This window comes from Mercenaria mercenaria, chromosome 14, assembly GCF_021730395.1.
Source record: "Mercenaria mercenaria strain notata chromosome 14, MADL_Memer_1, whole genome shotgun sequence".
Taxonomy (NCBI): Eukaryota; Metazoa; Mollusca; class Bivalvia; order Venerida; family Veneridae; genus Mercenaria; species Mercenaria mercenaria.
Genome location: NC_069374.1, coordinates 12,263,238 through 12,286,100, shown reverse-complemented (window position 1 = coordinate 12,286,100; position 22,863 = coordinate 12,263,238). Strand labels below are relative to the sequence as shown.

Below are 22,863 nucleotides of genomic sequence, written 5' to 3'. Positions count from 1 at the left end.
TGCGTTTACGCTTCCAGTGGATCTCCCTTGGAAATGCATTGCACTTCACCCCACCCCTAGCCCGCATCCCCCGAACCCAAACCCCCACCCAACCCAGGCTCTTGCCTGGAATAAGCGGAGCCCTAGTTAGAAAATAATATTTGATTGTTTCTATTATTTCAATAGACCAGAAATAATATCAACACGGAGTTCATCTATGAACGTACATATTACGGCTCGGTACATTTTTTAAACACGACAAATCTGAAGTTATCGTCCTTTTGTGCCTTTGCCTTCCTGTAGACATGCGCAGTATGATTACGCCTAACATGATACGCTCTTTCATACATTCATACAAGATAATCTTAGAAACATTAACAAAAAGTGCATTACTTCTGCTGAAAATGACAAGCTACCAAGTTGTTGTGCTTTTGTTTGTTCTAGACATGAAATGATTTTTTTATACCCGTCGACTCGAAAGTTTGCCAATTTCGGATAAAACATTTACTTTTTTAAACGTGTGTTGACATGAATACGTGTCTTCGCCAATATTTGACTAACATACGATGTTTTATACCCGTCGACTCGAAAGTTTGCCAATCTCAGATAAAACATTTATTTTTTTGAAACGCGAGTTGACATGAATACACAGCGACACAGAAATTTTATTTCCTTTACACTAAACACTGCTTGATGCAAAAGTACAGACTGAGGATGATAGGTCAAGAGTCAGAAATAATACTCTAAAAAAATAATATGATCTGTTAGTGCTTGGACGCAATGCTCTCTATATACCTTTCCGGTCCTTGAAGTTCATGAAGACTATTCAATTGGGAAATAGCACGAAGGAAGGTGAAAACTGATGATTCATTATATATACGGTTGAAACTCTGTATCATGAATAACAATGAACTAAGTATTTTACTTGTGAGTTTACTAAAAAGTCGACTTAGAAAATACTCTTTGATTAAACAGTTTTTTACTATATACATGTACACTGAACAAGAATTTGAAAGTAATTGATAATACACTATTTATAACTTCTTTCTTCGGCGTTTTGGAAATGTATACGAAGAAAACATGTACTTATTTTTATTATTATTGCTGAAAGATAAAAGAAACGCAGATTTGAGACAAACAAATTTAATTTAATATTCAGCCAAACTGTAGATGGATTTACACATCGTGTGATCCTTAGGAATGAAAGTAAATTTTCGCGCATGCGCACTCTACGTAGGGCAAAAAAAGACATCACCGCACAATATAAACTACGTTTAAGTTATATCACATTTCAATCTATTCGATCAATAATGAGTCTGTAGTATAGTAAATTACCACCGCAGGGCAAAGTAAAATAGAGTTAAGTTTAGTTTATTTTTTTATTAAAGTCTCATCTGTATACATCATATACATACAACACAAACAATTTAACATTATACAGTATATAGCCGCTCTATACAGAGCTACAAAAGACAATACATACATAAAACATTTTAATCAATTTAAAACATATTAACACATTATTAAAAATTACATAGAATTAAAATACACATAAATGCCGTATAAGACATCAAGAGACATTGAGCTATATGTCTTATTTCAGAACCACAAGCTGGAAAGTCCAAATTGAAGGTTTATGACATGTCAATTACCCCAAATTAATATTTGTGCCAAATTGTGACACAGCAATAACCCCATAGATTTTGGATTAGTATGTCTAACAAGAGCTGTCGGTAAGACAGCATGCTTGCCTTTTCTCAATGCTGGACTATGAATTAAGAGCTTAGCTAATAAAAGGGGCTCAACTCAATTAAATATATATTAGACTTTAACCAAAAAAAAAAAATAATAATAATAAAAAAAGAATATAATAAATAAGAAAAAAGATCTAAGTTAAAAGGGCGCATAACTCTGTCAAAATTCAAATCAGAGTTATTGGGATTGTTTCACCTGGCGTAGACTATGATAAAAATAACTGTTTTAAGTTTCAGGTCAAAAGCCTTGATAATAAAAGAAATATTTGACTTTATCAAAAACCTTAGCAAAACAAACTAATTCTGAGTTAAAAAGGGGCATAACTCTGTCAAAATTGAAAACAGAGTTATGGAGATTGATTCTCCTGGTGTAGACAAGATAGTAAATTACTATTTCAAGTTTCAAGTCAAAAGCTTTGATAGTAACAGAGACATTTAACTTCATCAGAAACTTTAACCAATAGCGCTGGTGACGCCGACGCCGCGGTGGGTGCAATAGTTCTGCAGTTTCTTTGAAAAGTCGAGCTTATAATGGGAAATAACACATACTTCTCAAAAGCTCATAATTAAGAAAAATATAATTATTTACACAGAACTGATGTCCTTCTTGTTAAAATATTATTGCAGGTTTTGGCAACCACTCTAACAAGTTCTTGGTTTCAATTTATCACAATCTTGCATTAACATGAAATCATTGTTCAGACTACTGGCTTTAGCAAACAGTTCAGCTCTAAAAACTCTATACATCTCACAGTTAAGTATCACATGCTTTTCAGACTACACTATTACAAAATAGGCAGTGTCTGTCCTCATATCTTAAACCTTCATAGCGACCTGTTTCTATCCTTAAAGGTGCTACACCACACCTAACTTACAAAATGCAGATCGGTGTCTAATTGGCAATATATATCAGTGAACAATAATGTTCTATTATAAAATCCATTTTGAAAGTACAATTATATAATTATAATATATGTAGATCTTTGCAAACCAACAACTGCCTTGCTCAAAATGAGATACTTCAACTAATGCGCATTATATCTAGTCAAGTCAAAACTGATGATTAGGGATTCATAATGAACAGGCGTGTGGTAATTGGTCTGCTGATGCGTCAAGTGTGGTGTGCTGTGTGTTGTGTGCTTGTCACCTTCCGCTTTCAGCCTCCACCGCTGGCTAGCCTTCTGGTGAAAAAGGAGCCGAGTGCGTAAGTCTTCCCTGCCAGTACATAGCCTCTCTGCAGACAAGCCCTTCTGCAGTGCCTCCGAGTTGGCGCCACACGGTAACTGAGCACCTTGCGGCCTCAGGCAGAACTGCAGAGACTCGGAGGAGGTCTGCCCCCAGACATGTGGCATGCCAGGCCCACCGGTGTGTGGACACGCCCTGATGCCTATGAACAGACCCCCAGCTATGGGACAAATAGCTCCTGTGTTCCCAGGATAGGGTTTTAACTCGGAACTAAGGGTGAGGTAACCCCGAAAGAAACCTAGAGAGTTGAAGACAGAGGTGCTGGGCCATTGGCACTCTCTTAACAAACCACAGCACCATACAATATCGCTATGTCTACACAGCCATCCGGTATTCAACAACGTGGTGCTGAATCTCTGAGGTTCCTCCAGGGGGATTCAGTGCCGGGCTCTGAGCCTCGACAGAGTCCACCCACAGCTACTGGGGGTCCCTCCTTCAATCCACAACATGCAAAGAGAAGAAGGAGGAACATACCAAGGAGAAGAACCAAACCGCATCAACCTTTCAGGCTGATGCATTGGAATGCGGAGGGTGTCTTCAATCAGAAAGCTGAACTTGAGCATATCCTCCATGAGAAAGACATCAATGTCTGTTGCATTCAGGAAACTCACCTACAGCCAGAGAAATCCTTCAAAGTCGGAGGATACCAGTGTTTCCGCTGTGACAGAATTGAAAGACGAAAAGGAGGCATCATGACATTGGTCAGGAACAACATCAACGCTGTCCAGACCAACACGTATATGGATGACTCCGAGTCACAAGTTCTGAGCCTCAGAAAGAACGATTTCTGTTTGAAACTTGTGAACAAATACTCTCCAAATGACAAAGCTCTGTCCCTTGACAAAGTTTCAACTGATGAAACCAGGTTCATCATTGTAGGAGACTTTAACAGTCACTCACAAAGCTGGGGATATGACCACCTGGATAAACGTGGAGAGGATGTGGAGACCTGGCAAGATGATAACAAGCTAAACCTCATCAACAAGCCAGATGGTCCCCCAACCTTTTACTCTAGAAGCTGGCGAACAACATCAACCCCTGATCTTGCTTTATGTACTGATGACATACATGGTCATGTCAAGCAGGAAGTCAGTGAACAACTAGGAGGTAGCGACCATCGCCCAGTCCAACTTACTATGGACCGTATAGCCTCTACTTCACCTAACATCCCCAGATGGAACTACAAGAAGGCCAGGTGGACCTTTTACCAAAGTCTGAGTGATGAGCTCTGTAAAGAAATCAGAGTGGAAGGTAGAGACATCAACCGGGTTGTCAAAGACTTCAATGCAAGTATACTTAAGCTGCTTACAGCGCCATTCCAAGGGGAGCAAGAAAGGACTATAAGTCATACTGGAGTGATGAGTTGGAGAATCTACAGGCAAAGTTATCAGAAGCCAGGGAGGAAGCAGACAACAATCCCTCACAAGAAAATAACCTCTCTCTACAGCAAGCCAAGGCCAAATTCCTCAGGCACAAACGGGAAGCACAGAGGAAGAGCTGGAAAAAAAACATCCTCGCTCAACCTACAGCGAGATGGCCAAAAGCTGTGGAGATTGACGAGACAGCTGAACGATGAAGAAACAGGAAGAGGCTCAGTAACTTTGGAAGAGAATGGTGAACTGTTGACGGGTAAACAGGCGGCAAACACTTTTGCTCTAACTACAAAGATGTTTCAAACATCCCCATCAACAGAGAACGGCAAAGGGAAGACCGAAGAGAAGAAAGGGAAAGGCAGATAAGCCAAATGACACCAGAATGCATGAAGCAGGGTCTTAAACTGCATGAGCTACAGACAGCTCTTAGGCAGTTGAAGACAAAGAAGTGTCCTGGACCGGATGGAGTCACAAATGAAATGCTGACCCATCTAGGCACTGGAGCAATTTGCAAACTCCTGGAAATTTACAACCACAGCTGGACACAAGGACTGCTTCCACAGATATGGAAAGAGGCAGTCATGATCCCCATCCACAAGAAAGGGAAGGATCCAAAGAAGGCTGCAAGCTACCGCCCAATCAGCCTAACCAGCTGTGTTGGAAAGACCATGGAGAGGATTGTGAATGCACGCCTGAAGTGGTACATGGAGACTAACAACCTATTTGCAACGCAACAAGCTGGCTTCAGACAATTCCGCTCCACTGAGGACCAGACCACTTATCTATCGCAAGAGATAGAGGACGCCTTCCAAGAGCAGAAAGTCATGCTTACAGCATGGATTGATCTGCAGAGGGCGTTTGACAAAGTCTGGACTGATGGACTCCTCGTCAAGCTGATGAGGACTGGAGTAGGAGGTCACATGCTGAGGTGGATTAAGTCATACCTTCACAACAGGAGAGCAAGAGTCAGTTTAGAACATGCCAGCAGTAGGGAGTTCCTGTTGCGTCATGGTGTCCCACAAGGCGGAGTCTTACCCCGTACACTCTTCTTGCTTTTCATCAATGATCTTGTGTCTGAACTACCGAAAGGAGTTAAGGCTGCTCTCTACGCTGACAATCTGGTGTTATGATGTAAGGAAGAACATGCCACAACAGCCACATACAGGATGCAAGAAGCCATCAAAAAGCTTTCAGCTTGGGCTGAAGATTGGTGTGTACCGATCAATACAGAGAAATCGTCCACCACACTATTCTCCCTGTCGTCAAAGCAGAGGGCGGGTAAAATCAAGATGGGAAATACTTCGCTGATTGAAGCAGACGAGGCAAAATACCTTGGAGTGACCTTTGGCAAACGGCTAACCTGGAAGCCCCACATTAGTCAAGCAGAAGGGAAGGCCCGTAAAAAGCTTGCCATGATGCGCAAACTTGCTGGAACAACGTGGGGAGCAAATGAGCAAATACTCAAGACAGTATATCAGGGAACAGTGAGACCCCATTTAGAGTATAGCTCAACTGCCTGGTCCACTACTGCCAAAACAACCAACAGGCTTTAGACAAGGTTCAGAACCAAGCATTGCGGATCATGACAGGTGCTAAAAAGTCTACACCAAACTCCTTCATGGAGAAGCTAACAGGCACACAGCCGTTACAAGACAGAAGACATGCAAAGGTTCTGCTTCAAGCAGAAAAGTTCAGGTCTGTTCAAGACCATCCCATGAAAGCCAAGCTAGATGGCTACACAAAGAATCGGCTCAAACATAGCAGCTTCGTACATGAGGCAAAGAACCTCAACCGAGAGCTCAAAACTGAGCTGAGCATACCAACGACTCTCCTAGGTAGTGAAGACATCATAAACCCACTAGCGAATGATCTGTCCTCAGTGACTGTGAGACTTGCTGTTCCTCGTCTTGACCGCGGGAAGCAAGAGGATGAAGGCATTCGGAAGAGCCTCACACTTGCTATGATCAATGAAGACTATCCTCCGGAATTATGGAATCATGTCTATACAGACGGATCAGCCACATGCGCCGTCAAAGATGGAGGAGCAGGGGTTTTCATTCAATACCCATCTGGCAAGAGAGAAACACTACATGCAGCCACAGGAAAACACTGCAGCAATTACAAGGCAGAGACTGAAGCACTCATGAAGGCCGTCTCAATGGTTGAAGACTCGGCAGAAGAAAGCACCTCAGTCGTCTTTCTCACAGATGCACTGTCTGTCATGGAAGCTCTGATCAACAATAAAGCTCCGCAGCTAGCCAGAAGAATGCAGAGCCTGAGTATAACCTGCAAAGTAGCACTTCAGTGGATTCCATCTTATTGTGGAATTGCAGGCAATGAAGAGGCAGACAAACTGGCAAAGCTAGGAGTTCAGTCAGAACAACCAACAGAACCTGTGAGTTACAAGGAGAAAGTCATCATCATCAAGGCACTAACGAGGCCAAGGATGGAGGAAGATGCTTTTCATCTCCTTGATCGGTCTGAACAAGTGATGATGGTCAGGCTCCGCTCAGGGCACAACAAGCTCAATGCTCACATGTATAAGAAATACAGACTGACATCATCGCCAACTTGTCCCTGTGGTGAAGAAGATCAGACTGCGGAGCATATACTTCAGAGATGTAAAAGGCATGACCAGGAGCGAGTTGCGACTTGGCCGATAGATACCTCAATCCACCAGAAACTGTATGGAGGCATTGAGGATCTTCGGCAAACCACAAGTTTCATCGAGGCTACTGGTCTGACAGTGTAGATGCGAACGACAAAAAGAAGAAGATAATGAACAGGCAATAAACTATTTCAGCAATTTTGATCTTTCCTCTCAACAAATTTAGGTTAAAGAAAAATGAGAAATCGATATTTTCCATGAATTAAAAAGCTGTGTTTGATTTTCTAACAAGATATGACAGAACTCACCACCTGTCGCAATTAGCTTACATGATCTGACAGAACTCGCCACCTGTCGCAATTAGCTTACATGATCTGACTGAAATCACCACCTGTCGCAATTAGCTTACATGATCTGACAGAACTCACCACCTGTCGCAATTAGCTTACATGATCTGACAGAACTTACCACCTGTCGCAATTAGCTTACATGATCGGACAGAACTCATCACCACCTGTCGCAATTAGCTTACATGATCTGACAGAACTCACTACCTGTCGCAATTAGCTTACATGATCTGACAGAACTATCTTACATGATCTGACAGAACTTACCATCTGTCGCAATTAGCTTACATGATCTGACAGAACTTACCGTCTGTCGCAATTAGCTTACATGATCTGACAGAACTTACCACCTGTCGCAGTTAGCTTACATGATCTGACAGAACTCACCACCTGTCGCAATTGGCTTACATGATCTGACAGAACTCACCACCTGTCGCAGTAAGCTTACATGATCTGACAGAACTCACCACCTGTCGCAATTAGCTTACATGATCTGACAGAACTCACTACCTGTCGCAATTAGCTTACATGATCTGACAGAACTATCTTACATGATCTGACAGAACTTACCATCTGTCGCAATTAGCTTACATGATCTGACAGAACTTACCGCCTGTCGCAATTAGCTTACATGATCTGACAGAACTTACCACCTGTCGCAATTAGCTTACATGATCTGACAGAACTTATCACCTGTCACAATTAGCTTACATGAGCTGACAGAATTTATCGCCTGTCGCAATTAGCTTACATAATGTAATATCATTAAAAGTCGAAATTAAAAATAAAAAGTTTAATTAAGAGAAGTTGAAGAATGGCTGCTTTTAAAATTTAAAACTGAAGATTTTCGACTGGATTACAGATTCATTCCAACTTATGAGCCCTTCCTCCCCTCACTCCACACGTATATCTATAATTTAAAAAGTTACCCACAGTCTCCCATGCTAAATTTAACAAAGTCACGCCTATGACTTTGTATCAAATTACACCCAAATGGGGATCAATTAATTCCGTATTCAAAAAGATAATTATTATTTTAAAATTGTTATTTTTTATTTCTATTGACTTAAATTTTAAAGTTTTAATTTAACAATATCAAAGTGGTTGGGATGGTGACCGCATAGGTCAAATTTAACAGAGAGGGGGCTGGTACATGTAGTGGGGAGGGGGTGTTCTACACTTGCATTCTTTATCTGTTGTAAGACGATGATCTATTTTTGTGCGGAATTCAAGTTCATTATAATTATTCTATTAATTGAAGTTTAATGACTTATGTGCATAATACATTTTCTGTATCTAAATGAACATCATTTTAAAAGGAAATGTCCATCAAATTTCCAAAGTATATTCTTATAGATGTTAAAATTTTAAATATCGTGTGATATGTTTATTTTTGATTACACACGGCCACGTGATATATTAATCCGAATGCATACTAATAATGACACAGATGACCGAAGATCAAAGACATCTTATATGCTTCAGTAACTTTTATGACCCGGGCCCTTTGTTCGAAACTTTAACAGGCGATTAAGCTAACGGTAGACTAACTTTCAGGGTTATATTTCAACATTTTAGAAGAACAAATGTATGAGTTAAGAATTATGAACACTGAAGAACTTTACAATAAAACCAAAACATCATACTAGTGTTTCCCACCAATGATAATATTTTGAATCAAAATTTAACCAGCGGTTAGTTTAACAGCCGGTTAAAGCAACTGTTCCTCGGTCTAATTAGGTGACATCCTCGAAATAATGTTATGGTCTTGATCAGGGGTGGATACTGGATTTTGCGTTGTAGGGGCGGGGGAGGTGGGGGCGTAAAATATTTGTATTAGAACAACTAGGGGGAGGGGGGTCTGGGGGCATGGCCCCCGGATAAATTTGAAAACAATGGATCCATCTGGTGCATTCTAGGCGTTCTGAGGTACTTTATTAGTTATTGAAAAAGGACAGGTTTTGTGACAAAATCAACCCAAATAACATGCTAATTATAGTCCATGTTTTATGGCTTGTCAGACTTATTCTTGCGTAAGTATCTAGGAATGGAATTTCTTAGCCCGAATTCCGAGGATTTTTATGGGGAGGGGTTACCAAGGGCTATTAACATAGAAATGGTAAAGGGCGTTATATGTACTCATGCAAACTTTGTTGTATTTTTATTGTGTGAGGATAGCGAGCGAGAAAAAATGCATTTTTCTTTTCACCCAGAACAGAAGATAAATTACCTATAGGTTACATTCTACCAATTCAATTCCTTATTTATTTCATATTAATAACAAAACATTCAGAACTCATTTTCAGCACTTTAGAGCATTTCAATGATATGAAAACCATACATGGTCATTTAGTATAACATGTCTTCTTATCAAAAATAGAAAAATATTGACATGTTATGTTGAATATAAGAAAAATAATCTGTTCTGAGAAACATCACCCTCTAAAAATGCCCCCATGAAAACAGCCGTTTAGCAGTTACGCGTAGGTAGATATTTTTCGCAAAGAATAAAACTTATTCCAAGAAATTTACAATGAAAATGGTCTAGATCTATTCTCAATACTATAAGCAATAAACATAAGCCAAAAATTTAACTGTTACCTCCTCGTGTCACTCATTATACCAGATTTCATTCATAGCATGGAACTACATTTTGGACTACTTCACATGTAACACTGAGTAGTCACTTCCGGTTTGGTGTAATCCGTCCTTAAAGAAACATTTTTCATACTCAAAATGTGTTATTTTCACTTAAATTGTACCAGTAACCTAAATGCATGAAAAAAATACCAGTTTCAGTTTGATACAATCAATTTTCAAGGTTTTATGGCTTTTTCAGTAACGTATGCTAGCGCGCCAAATTTCCTGGAAAAAAAGCTGTCACGACATCATTTTTGACCACTTTTCCTTGCTTGAGCTTATTTTTGCCATATTTTATCAAGTTTTACCATAAAGTGCACTCAAATCACACACTGTTACTGTAAAATATACCCAAACTCACCCCCGACACCTAAAACATACCAATATTTAGTCAATAAATATGCATTTTTTGAAAAAAATACACCCAAAACAGTAATTTTGAAATATTTTTAGTTTTTCTTCTTTTTCTCTGCTAAATTGCACTGAAATTGTCATCTTCTATCATAATCTGGCCAAACTAGCCTGTTTACAGCCACATCTAAACAAGTTTAATTTTTTACCCCTTCACAACTTATAGGTTACATTCTACCAATTCAATTCCTTATTTATTTCATATTAATAACAAAACATTCAGAACTCATTTTCAGCACTTTAGAGCATTTCAATGATATGAAAACCATATATGGTCATTTAGTATAACATGTCTTCTTATCAAAAATAGAAAAATATTGACATGTTATGTTGAATATAAGAAAAATAATCTGTTCTGAGAAACATCACCCTCTAAAAATGCCCCCATGAAAACAGCCGTTTAGCAGTTACGCGTAGGTAGACATTTTTCGCAAAGAATAAAACTTATTCCAAGAAATTTACAATGAAAATGGTCTAGATCTATTCTCAATACTATAAGCAATAAACATAAGCCAAAAATTTAACTGTCACCTCCTCGTGTCACTCATTATACCAGATTTCATCCATAGCATGGAACTACATTTTGGACTACTTCACATGTAACACTGAGTAGTCACTTCCGGTTTGGTGTAATCCGTCCTATATATACGAGCGTAGCGAGCGAGAAAAAATGCATATTTTATATTGTTTTCACCCAAAAAGAAGAGATAAATTACGTATGCGAGCGTAGCGAGCGAGAAAAATGTATATTTTCCACTTTTCACCCAAAACAAAAGACAAATTACCTAAGCTCCGGCGATTTTAGGGGGAGGGGGTGGGGGGTGTGGAGGGCGCCGGGGGCGCCCCCCTCTGGATCCGCCCTTGTTGATCACCAAGGTGACCTATGTTCATGTCAGTTGCATAATAGTTACGTAATAATTTCCGGCTTATTATTAAAAAAAAAAACCAGTGACAAAGAGCCACGTCCCTTAAGAATTCATATAATTTAGATGTCTCTCAAGTCGGAGAAAAATATATACAAATGCTATTTGAAGTTTGAAGAAAAAACTCCTTTTACAGATAAAATGAAAGAAATTATGACATTGTGATTTTAAATGTAAGGAACAAGTTTTATAATTGTATTGTGTGTGGAAATAGACTTGGGAATGCTTGTTCTTTTCTGACGAAAATAAGAATAAAGCCGGCTTCTCAGGTAAGATATGATTAACAACATACCTATCTTTAATCAAAGCATTCTGTTTAATAAATTGATTAAAATCATCTTTATTGTTGCAAAGCAATTCGTAATATAATGATTATTTTTTGTAGGTTTACTTATTGTTCAGCGTTCTTTTGCCACACGTAAAGAGCGCATGCGCATTAAAATCAGTTTATTTATTTATTTACATTTAGGTTACAGCATAAAAGAACACATTACAATACATAAATATCACAGACATGTCATTCATAAAACATACTTTCTAAAAAGAAATCTCAATTCTTTACATTAAGTAGCACAGTATCACAATTTGCATACTTTTAATAGGATAATACCAAATGTCATTACTAAAAATTACATGTGTTATTAAAATGCTAGGGACCTATGGATAACCCATTAAGCTAAGAGCTTATTTCCAATGGGGTCCATTTTACACATAAAATGATGTAGGACAAGATTACTGGGGGTCAAGACTTAGGTGGAAAACGGAATTATTAAAAGTATGCTTAAAAATAATATCACAGACACATGTATTCCAACAGAGATCAATAGTATGAAAAATCACTGTTACATTCTGCTACTAGATTTTTATTAGATGCTCTTTGACCCTAGATTTGTACCTCTGAAAACTTTCAATTGATTTAATGTTACTAGGTAAGGAATTCCAATCCTTTATACCGCTGTAATAAAATGTCTGTTTACTTATACTGTTGACACTAGGTACAGTAAAATTACATTCACTAGATCTTGTATTATGTTTTATACTGTCGCACTTTCGTACAAAATTATCATTTAAATAAGGTGGACATTTGTTGTGAAATATTCTATACATGTGACTTAATCTTAGTTGTGTAACTCTATTTCTAACATTCAACATGTTCAATTCAACAAAATCTTCACTTGTAATAGACTCTCTAGGAGGGTAACCTTTAATAAATCTAATAACCTTGTTTTGCATAATCTGTAGCTTGTTTTTTAAATCTTTGTTTAGGCCTTCATACCAGGATGAACAAGAGTAGTCAAAGTGGCACTGTATTAACGCCGAGCATAAAATCTTTCTTGTATTAAAATCTAAGCGTCTACCCTGTCTGTATAAAAATTTTAGTTTTGTATTGACTTTGGATACAATATTCTGAACAATGGTTTCCCCTGACAAATTGTTGTCAATAAATAAACCTAGGTATTTTACTTGAGCTGAGCCCTTTATTGTATGACCATTACAGCTAATACCCGATTGAGTTTGTTTGCTAAGTTTACGTTTGGGACCAAAAAGAATATATTCAGTTTTCCCTAAATGTAATGATAACTTATTATCTACCAGCCATTCTGAACAACTTCTTAGCACTAGACCAAGTTTAGTTGATATGATTTCAGGGTCCTTGTGGCTAAACAAAATCGTGCTATCATCAGCATATAAAATCAGTTTACAATCGTTATCAATGCTTGTTACCATGTCATTAACATAACATAACAAGAAATATCTTTAAAAATGATGGTCGGCGAATTGTAATAAGGAAAGAAGTTTATGAATTTTTCATCTAACATTTATCTTTCATCTAACATTTTTCAAATTGCAAAACTAAACACCGCACTTTAACAATTTAAATGGTTCTCTTTAATTTTTTCGCAAAGGTTTCGTAGGGTTCCCAGCTAGCAAACATACATGGGACCCATGTGGGACCCATATGGGTTCCCATATGGGACCTATATGGGCTACCCATATGGGACCCAGATGGGTTTTGCAAACCATTTTGGCATGGGTCCCATATGGGATATACTATATGGGACCAATGTGGGCCCCTTATGGGTCCCAGATCTTATAACCCATGTGGGACCTTTCTGGGTCCCATGTCGTATATATAGTATGGGCCATTTAGGGGCGTTCTGGAATTGTATGGGTCTTATTGATTGATTGAAATTGTCAACTGTCCGAAACATTGTAGCTGCCCATGTAGTTGTTTCAGAATCATTGTGGACCTTTTTATCTTGATCTATTGCATTTCCAACTCACTTCATCAGATTCTTTGTAAAGGCATTCTGTAAAGTAGAAAAAAATAATGTCAGTCTGAGCATTTGTCCATGAAAATTAAGACTATTTGCAAAAAAGTAAGTCGTAATTTATAGCTTTAATATCACCTGAAATATATTAAATTCGAGTTTTTTATAATTATCATTCATCATTTTCCCGTAAATTAAATAGAAATGCAAAAACAGTTTTGATAAATAAGGTACTGATTAAACATTTAATGGAAGCATTTAAACTATTATCAACATTTTCTGAGATGTCCTCTCTAAGTTTATAGTATGAGATATTTTTAAGGAAATAGAATGCAGATTAAAAAAAAAGCTAATGATGTTAAAATAGATATCTTATAAGTACGTCAAGTTATTGACGAATAATTATATAATTATTATGTTATAATAATGTTTAAAGTATTGTACTCACTTTTTCTGCATCGGTCCCTTCTGTACATAATGAATAAGCTTGTTCTGTATTGCAGCTTAAACCTTCATCCAATTATCTGAATAGTGTGTAAACCATTGGCGTGACTAATAGATAACATGTGTAGAGAGGGATGGACCCTTAGTTACCATGGTTACAAACATGCATTATAAATGTTCCCAATGTCCAGTATAGCTTTCCTGAATATTTTAAAATGAATGAATGTTATTATTAAAAAGTAATTACACAATTTCGAAATAGCTTATACAACAGTCGAATTGTAATAACAATTAGGAATAATTTCGGAAGTGCAAAAAATCATTTACTAGTATTAGTCCATTTTCATGATTTTGTAACCCTAGTAATTTTATTTTGAAAATACAATAAAAATGCTATACCCGTCCTTTCTATTATGAAGTAAGAAAATTATCAAACCTTCGATCCAACATTCCGGTATGTCTAATAGCATAGTTTTTTTCCTAACAGTTTATATTGTAAATGTTATTGCAGCTAAGAAGAACGAAACCTTGCATTTTCTTATAGACAGAGACAGCTTTAAAACGTCTTTTAAAAGTCGTCTTTATTTCGTAGGTAAAACAACGGAAAAGAACGTCTTTTTTTCTGTTCACAGATGACATGACCATAAAACAACCAAATAAAGACGTCTTCAAGACGTCTTTTGTTTGCTGGGATGGGACCCATATGGGACCCTTCTGGGAAACATATTTTTTGAGACCAAAGAAATGTACATGTATTAGAATTCAAAGAAAACATAGAAAAAAGGATTGTTATACTAGTGACAACACTTATGGTCTTAAAGTCAAGACGTTGCTCTATCACTTCAATGGGTCCCATATGGCTCTGATGTGTGCAGATACTTACAATATGGGACCATTCTGGGAAATGTGTTTCTTTTTGAGAGAAAAGAAAACGTAGAGACATTCAGAGAAACCATAAAAAACTATTTTCTATGCTAGATACATCACTTTTAAACTTAAAATGAAATGCATTGGTATATCCATCGCTGAGTTATTGTATATGGGTCCCATATGGGTCCAATGTGGGCAAATACTTACAATATGGGACCCAGATGGGACCCTTCTTGGAAACATGTTTCTTCTGATACTTCAAAAAATATACAAATTTCCGAAGAAAACTTAAAATATGAACTTATATACTGGTGACACCACATATAAACTTAAAATGAATACATTTGTAATTTACATCACTGGGACATTATATATGGGTCCCATATGGGACCAATATGGGCCAATACTTACAATAAGGGTCCCATGTGGGACCCATATGGTACATTTGCCCAGATATAGCCCATATGGGCCCCATATAGGCTTGCGTGCTGGGTTGCAATTTTGTTTCTTTTATGTTTAGACAAATAATTACAGCAGTAGTTTGATGAAGATTCATGAAGCGGTTCATGAGAAGAGGTCATTAAATGTGTTTATATTTTTAGCTAAATTGGTCCCTATCCCCATTTGTAACAAAATAGCAGGAGACCTTACGATATTGTTACACATCGAGTTTGATAAAAATCCATTACATTGGTTAATGCGAAGAAAGGCATATCTACTTTTAGCTATAGTGGTCCCTAATAGGGCCCAAGTTCCTATATAAAATTTGGAAGAGGACCTTATAATGATGCTCCAGACCAATTATGACAAAGATCCACCAAGCTGTTCATGAGACGCTGTATAAAGGCATTTCTAGTTTTAGCTCTAGCAGCCCATAAAAGGGGTCAAATGTCCCAGCTGAACAAAGTTGGTTGCGGGCGCTATTCATGAATCTTTGGACAATGACGTCACACCTATAAAAAGTGAAGGTCAAGCAAAACATACAATTGTAATTATTTCAATATTTCTGTTTCATAAACAAAGTTTGACCGTAGTCATATCACATAGATAAACTGTATGCAGCGTACCTTCATTTCAGTGTAATGAGATTCAGTCATTATATAGCATATATATAATGAAACAGATTTCAACTGAGTTCAATATTTGCATACCATAATAAAGAAAAATATTCATATATAATAAATCAGTTAAATAATTTATAACAAATATATCAAAGCAAACAAGTACTCATTTTAATATGCAATCTGAATAAGTCACAAAAGCAAGAAACCTTTTCATATACAGACGATAATTGTAACAAGAAAAATCTTTTAAAAAGCATTTCACTACATAAAAGACTCTTATCACACCCTTATTCATGTGATACGCAGACCGTATTCAGCTCTTTCTTTAATTTGATATATGTTGGTATTTGAACAGGTTTTTATCATATTTATTAAACTTACTTATCATTTTGAGATATATCAATATTCTTGCTAAATATACTGAGCCAAAGTTAGCTTTAAAACTGTGAACAGCGTCGTTTAGGATAAACGCTTTGTCTACATTTCACTCAGCGTAGCACAATCAACAGAGTGAAAGAAATTGACACTCTCGTCCAATCAGGAAGAGTGTTGCATAAATCTTCCATTTTGATAAATTATCTATAATGCGTTATCAAGTAGTTTGATTTGTAAACTGAAGTCACGTGACATAGGTAACGAAAACGAATTTAGACGGCGTCGCCGAAAAAAAGAAGAGGTCCTAGTATACTACCTTGAGGAACTCCGCATGTCACAGCATTTGCATTAGAAAAATTATAACTACGCTAACAACCTGTTTTCTATTTGACAAGTATGATTTAAAGATATTGATCTGACTCCCATAAGTTCCAGTTTACCAAACAGAATATTATGATCAACTGTGTCAAACGCCTTTTGCAGGTCCAACATGACCATACCAGTAAAGAGACCTTTGGAAGTATTAATTTTAATTGAATCCAGCAAATGAATAAGACAGCTATCAGTTGAATATGACTTTCTAAAACCTGACTGAAAATCATACATGATATTATTTGACACTAAAAAAGATTCCAACTGAACATAGACTGCTCTTTCTAAAATTTTTGATACAATACTTAAAATACTAACGGGCCTATCATTTCCAACATCTAGTGTACTATTTTTCTTGCGCAGTGGTTTAACTCTACTTCTTTAAAATCATCAGGAACAACTCCCTCTGATATTGACAGATTTATAATATATGTAATAGGAATTTTTAAAATAGTTGCACCATCTTTTATAAATCTTGCCGGTAAACCATCCAGTCCAGTACTTTTACAAGAGTTTAAATTACAGAGTTCCTTAAAGACAAACTTTTCTGAAACAATTTTTAAATGCAATACCTTGTTTTCTGGATTTTTACTTTTATAAAATTGTGATAGACAATCTGGTTTCAAATCATATTTCTGTTTTCCACATGGAAGTTTAGCTACCAGTATAGAGGCAATATTCGTAAAAAGGTCATTAAAAAAGCTTGCAATTTTAAATGAGTCATGACAAATTTCATCATCTACTGATAAAACTACATTCTGGTAAAATACATATCAACAAATAGCATCGTAAAAAGGTCTATTTTTGTGCCTGTGCGAAGTACTAATTTACGTTTTGCAATAAATAGTGTTTTAAACAAATGTTTACTTCCATTTGAATTCATAATATAAGATATATCCTCTTCAAATTTAATAAGTAAAGAATACGTTAACAGTAATTGAAAAAAAAAAATGCCTCTGCGTAAGCGACATCTGGTTTACTTCGCCACAATGAGACTAAATACATATGAATTTGTTTGACGGAACTTCAAATTTACTTCGATGCAACTGATGTCCCAGGAAGTCGAATTTCACTTAAACGAAGAGAAAATATATACAATTAGAAGGAATTCTGAAGGGATTCGAACATTTCTGCGACATAACCCGAACTTCGAGAAAAGCGACGTCCAGATACCGAGTTTCAACTCTATACTTACTGTCATTGATCCACATATGCTTACACTTGATTTGAAAGAAATCAGCTGTATCAACATAATTACGATTACTGGCAACTGTAACGGTACGAATTCTTCAGAAACTTCAAATTGGCTGATGTTTATTAATCTGTAAATGAGCATGTCTCATAATAATGCTTTAACGACGGTACGCACCTGTCGTAGAGATCAGGTAAATTTGAAGACATGATTAGCTGTGTCTGAGTTGTAGCGGTCAGATTAGTGATTCCTTCACAGTCAGGTTTATAATCTGAAAGTAGATATTATCCTACAAAATCGTCAAAAGTGTTTGCTTGGATGGAGCTATAAACAGATTAAGTAGAGAAATACTCATGAGTCTTGTGACCCTTAAGGCGGAGATTTAAGAGAATACAACTTTTCGTCATTTTCTCGCTCTTGATATTCCGGAAGCCGCCGTTAGTTAACACTTTTGTTGTTTCAGGGTTCTGTTACTTTAAAATGATGCAACATTGGACTGAATAAATCATCGCAAAACGAAAGGTGTGTAAGAAAGGAACGGCACCCGCTCCATACATTTTATAACCAGTTGACTACTCAATAACCACAACATATTTCCTAAAATTTATTTTAGAAATAACCACAACATATTCCCTAAAATTTATTATAGAAATAACCACAACATATTCTCTAAAATGTATTAAAGAAATAACTTTTGCTAGTTTTTAACTTAATTCATGAAGCTAAACGCATTTAACAATATCATGTCGTGTAAATATTGAACTATTTTGAACGAAGAGATCTTGCAGGTCTACTATTAATTTAATTACAAAATAGTTCGGGTATAGATGGAAAACCACTACACGCATTTTAAAAAAGGTTCATGAAATTTGAAATGTTTTAATAGAAAGCTCATTAGTATCTCCGCCTGGGAACCTCAACTTTCGTAGTGTCTGTGCGAGTCGGAAACTTGATAATAAGCGCGAATTAACAATAACTCGCGAAAAGTTGTGGTATGTTGTTATGGCCAAATCATAAATTATCGGCGACTTACCTGTGTTATTTGTGAAGATTAGCATATTAAATCCTTCATAATTTGCACTAAAGTCAGAGATAAAGATGACATAGAAGGTATCAGTGGTGGAGACCAGAGAATTGACGGTGTCCCTGTTGTAATAACACAATTTGGCAACCTCTGTAGCACTAGTATCAGCTATAAATACAATGAATATGTTTTTAACAACCTCTCTGACTGTTGCTATAGACTGTATAAGGATATTACATGATCCGGCTATCTGTGCTCCTGCTCTAGCAACAGTAGGCACAATGACTTAGCTTATAATAACCTCTCCAAATATTGTTTCAGCCCCTATTAGGATATTACACACTCTTTCTATTTCTGCTTCTCAAATAGGAGCTACATTTTATAAACACAATGACTAAGTTTATCATACCCTCTCTGAATGTTGTTAGATATTACACACTCTTGCTATTTCTGCTTTTCAAGTAGGAGCTTCATTGTCTAAACACAATGACTAAGTTTATCATACCCTCTCTGAATGTTGTTACAGCCACTATAAGGATATTACACACTCTTGCTATTTCTGCTTTTCAAGTAGGAGCTTCATTGTCTAAACACAATGACTAAGTTTATCATACCCTCTCTGAATGTTGTTACAGTCTCTATAAAGATATTACATACTCCAGCTATGTTCGTTCCTGAACTGACAGCTACAAACACAATGGATAAGTTTATAAAAACTGCTCTGCATATTATTACATCCTCTATAAAGATATTACATACTCTAGCTAACTTAGCTTCTGACCTAGCAATAAACACAATAAATAAGTTTGTAACAATCCCTCTGAACATTGTTAAATCCTGTATAATCTAAACATTTCATTTGAACTAGCAACTATTAACACAGTAAATGTATCTCTCAGTATGTTTAACATCATTGTAAGAATACAAAGTAGTCTAACTTCTACTATTTCTGAACTAGCAGCTATATACACAAGAATAAGGTTGTTAAGCACGATTATTATATTTTAACAATATACTTGCTAATTCAGTTAATGCACTTTATTTCATAAATAAGAGGGATAAGTTTATGAATAACGTATGTGTTTATTGTCAGGTCATCTTAAATAATGCATGCAAAAATACAGAGATTGTATATTATAGAAGTGGATCCATTATGACAATAGGTGAATTCCGTTTTTGAACATATTCTCCATATGAGTTTTCGGCACACCCCGGTGATACATTTACCCTTAATTATGCTTGCAAGAGCTTAAGAACGACCGAACTTGAATAAAAGCAATGCTAATTACTGTCTGCCATTGCGGATTGACCAGGTTAATGACGAGAACATTTATACTTACGTCCATCATATACAGCCACGTAATCGTATTTACAGGGGATGGATAACCCTTCGATATCAATATATACTTACATCCATCATATACAGCCACGTAATCGTATTTACAGGGGATGGAAAGCCCTTCGATATCAATATATACTTACATCCATCATATACAGCCACGTAATCGTATTTACAGGGGATGGAAAGCCCTTCGATATCAATATATACTTACATCCATCATATACAGCCACGTAATCATATTTACAGGGGATGGAAAGCCCTTACATCCATCATAGACAGCCACGTAATCGTATTTACAGGGGATGGATAGCCCTTCGATATCAATATATACTTACGTCCATCATAGACAGCCACGTAATCGTGTTTACAGGGGATGGAAAGCCCTTCGATATCAATATATACTTACGTCCATCATAGACAGCCACGTAATCGTATTTACAGGGGATGGATAGCCCTTCGATATCAATATATACTTACATCCATCATATACAGCCACGTAATCGTATTTACAGGGGATGGAAAGCCCTTCGATATCAATATATACTTACATCCATCATAGACAGCCACGTAATCGTATTTACAGGGGATGGATAGCCCTTCGATATCAATAAATTCTAGATTGATAGTAATCCTGTCATACGGGGATGGGGCCGTTATAATCCAAGCACAGTCCTGGTACCTAAAATTATATTGCTGCCGTCTAAATATTCATTTACTGCACAAGCAAAATGTTACATTGTACTTTTCCATATAGAATTTAAATCTTTTTAATAATTTATTATACAAATGCGTCATTATCATACATTATTGAACTCTGACATCAAAATGCTATGCTGTTTGTATTGTATTATTACGAATAAATCAAATAAAAATGTCCACTGTCTTAATACATTGTTTCAAATTCTTTATTTTGCCCAGATCTTAAACATATATTTTCTTGCTGATATAAGAGCAAGTTGTTATGTGACGTAAACGTAAGAACGATCGGACGTTACGTTCACCCGACTGTATTATGATTAAGGCATGTGAGGAATACTGTACCATAATCAATCTCTCAATGATGGCAATAATATCCGTTTCCAAGGACATTTTATTACTTTTTACAGTAAGGTTTAAAATAATGAATGTTTATAATGCTCTCATTTAAGAAACGAAAATATTTACTTTCGGGGCAAACGTATGCAGATCAGAAATTCCATGAAGCGGCGTTTACCTAACTTTGTCGCTTTACCTTCTGCGATACATACACAATGAACGTAATAATTTTTGACAGGAATAATAATAATAATAATATATCTAATAAATATTGTTTTATCCTAAATATTTATATTTCTAACTATGACTACCAGCGACTGCTGTTGAAGTACACAATAGACAATTTAAAAGAACAAACATGTTCATAGTGTTTGTAAAGAAAGCTGAACCGATTTTAATCAGTAATTTGTTATAAAAGATTTTATAATGAAATCAGATACAACTATCGTAATGATTCGTTTTCTTCTTAAAACCTTACGGCGGGTAGAGCTCCGGGTAATTTGGTGAGGAAATATATTGCGGGAAATAGGTAGCATTGATCTGCAGGGGTCTCGTTGCATCATCGCATTGGCCATCAGCTACAAATAAACAAAGACGCATGATTGTTAGGATACAAAATCATGCTATATGTATATAATGAGCCGTGCCATGGGAAAACCAACATAGTGGGTTTGCGACCAGCATGGATCCAGACCAGCCTGCGCATCCACGCGCAGTCTGGTCAGGATCCTTGCTGTTCGCTAACAGTTTCTCTAACTGCAATAGGCTCTGAAAGCGAACAGCATGGATCCTGACCAGACTGCGCGGATGCGCAGGCTGGTCTGGATCCATGCTGGTCGCAAACCCACTATGTTGGTTTTCTCATGGCACGGCTCAATTATGCATATACTTATACAAGACACTTCAATCACATGAGTATGTAAGCATGTAAAAATCGATTAAAGGATTAATGAAATATATTTTCAGAACAGATATTTCATAAATGTTGCTACATTATATATGTATATGTATATATATAAATATGAATTATTTGTTTTCGGTTTCAAGTCAATTTACCTGTGTTACTTCTCAAGCCAATGTAGGAGTTCTTGCTTCCCAAAATACAAAAACATACATTGTATACTAACCTGAATTTCAGAAAAATTGAAAATCATTATATATTAAACTAAAAAAATGTCGTCATTTTGGTGAGCATTCTATAAATCTATACCCATAAGAAATAAATCGTACCTTGTTCTATGAAAATTTCCAGAATTACACCTACTAGTGTTAAATGAAGAAAGTCTGCGCGTAAATCCATAACGTTTTACTCAAATCGCAAACCAATTTAGGTCAAGCCAGAATGCATTTTAACACTAATTGCTGTAATCATTACTAAATATAATACTTACGTACGTAAAACAATCAAATTAATAAAAACAATTAATTTATAAATCAATACCCTTTACCTAATCAAAAGATTATATGCTTGCTATCAGATTTTATATCTTTTTGTTACCATTTGTAGAACATATGGTTAATCAATATATCATGCAATATCGATAATACAGAGTTAACTTCATTGCTTAAAGCAAATGTCATCGAACAGCTTT

At 36.4% G+C, this 22,863-nt stretch overlaps 1 protein-coding gene across 1 annotated transcript in view; it reads right to left on the bottom strand.

Moving 5' to 3' along the window:
- Window positions 1-22,613, bottom strand: part of LOC123526409 (protocadherin Fat 3-like) — a 43,598-nt gene extending 20,985 nt beyond the window's left edge. The window contains exons 1-6 of the mRNA XM_053522476.1: window positions 22,502-22,613; window positions 21,750-21,849; window positions 20,785-20,915; window positions 20,235-20,282; window positions 18,904-19,062; window positions 18,048-18,141 (exon numbers count right to left, since the gene is read on the bottom strand). Coding sequence (XP_053378451.1) covers window positions 18,048-18,141; window positions 18,904-19,062; window positions 20,235-20,282; window positions 20,785-20,915; window positions 21,750-21,849; window positions 22,502-22,571 — 602 coding nt within the window. The 5' untranslated portion in view covers window positions 22,572-22,613. The remainder of the gene's footprint in view (window positions 1-18,047; window positions 18,142-18,903; window positions 19,063-20,234; window positions 20,283-20,784; window positions 20,916-21,749; window positions 21,850-22,501) is intronic.
- Between the last annotated feature and the right edge of the window lie 250 nt (window positions 22,614-22,863).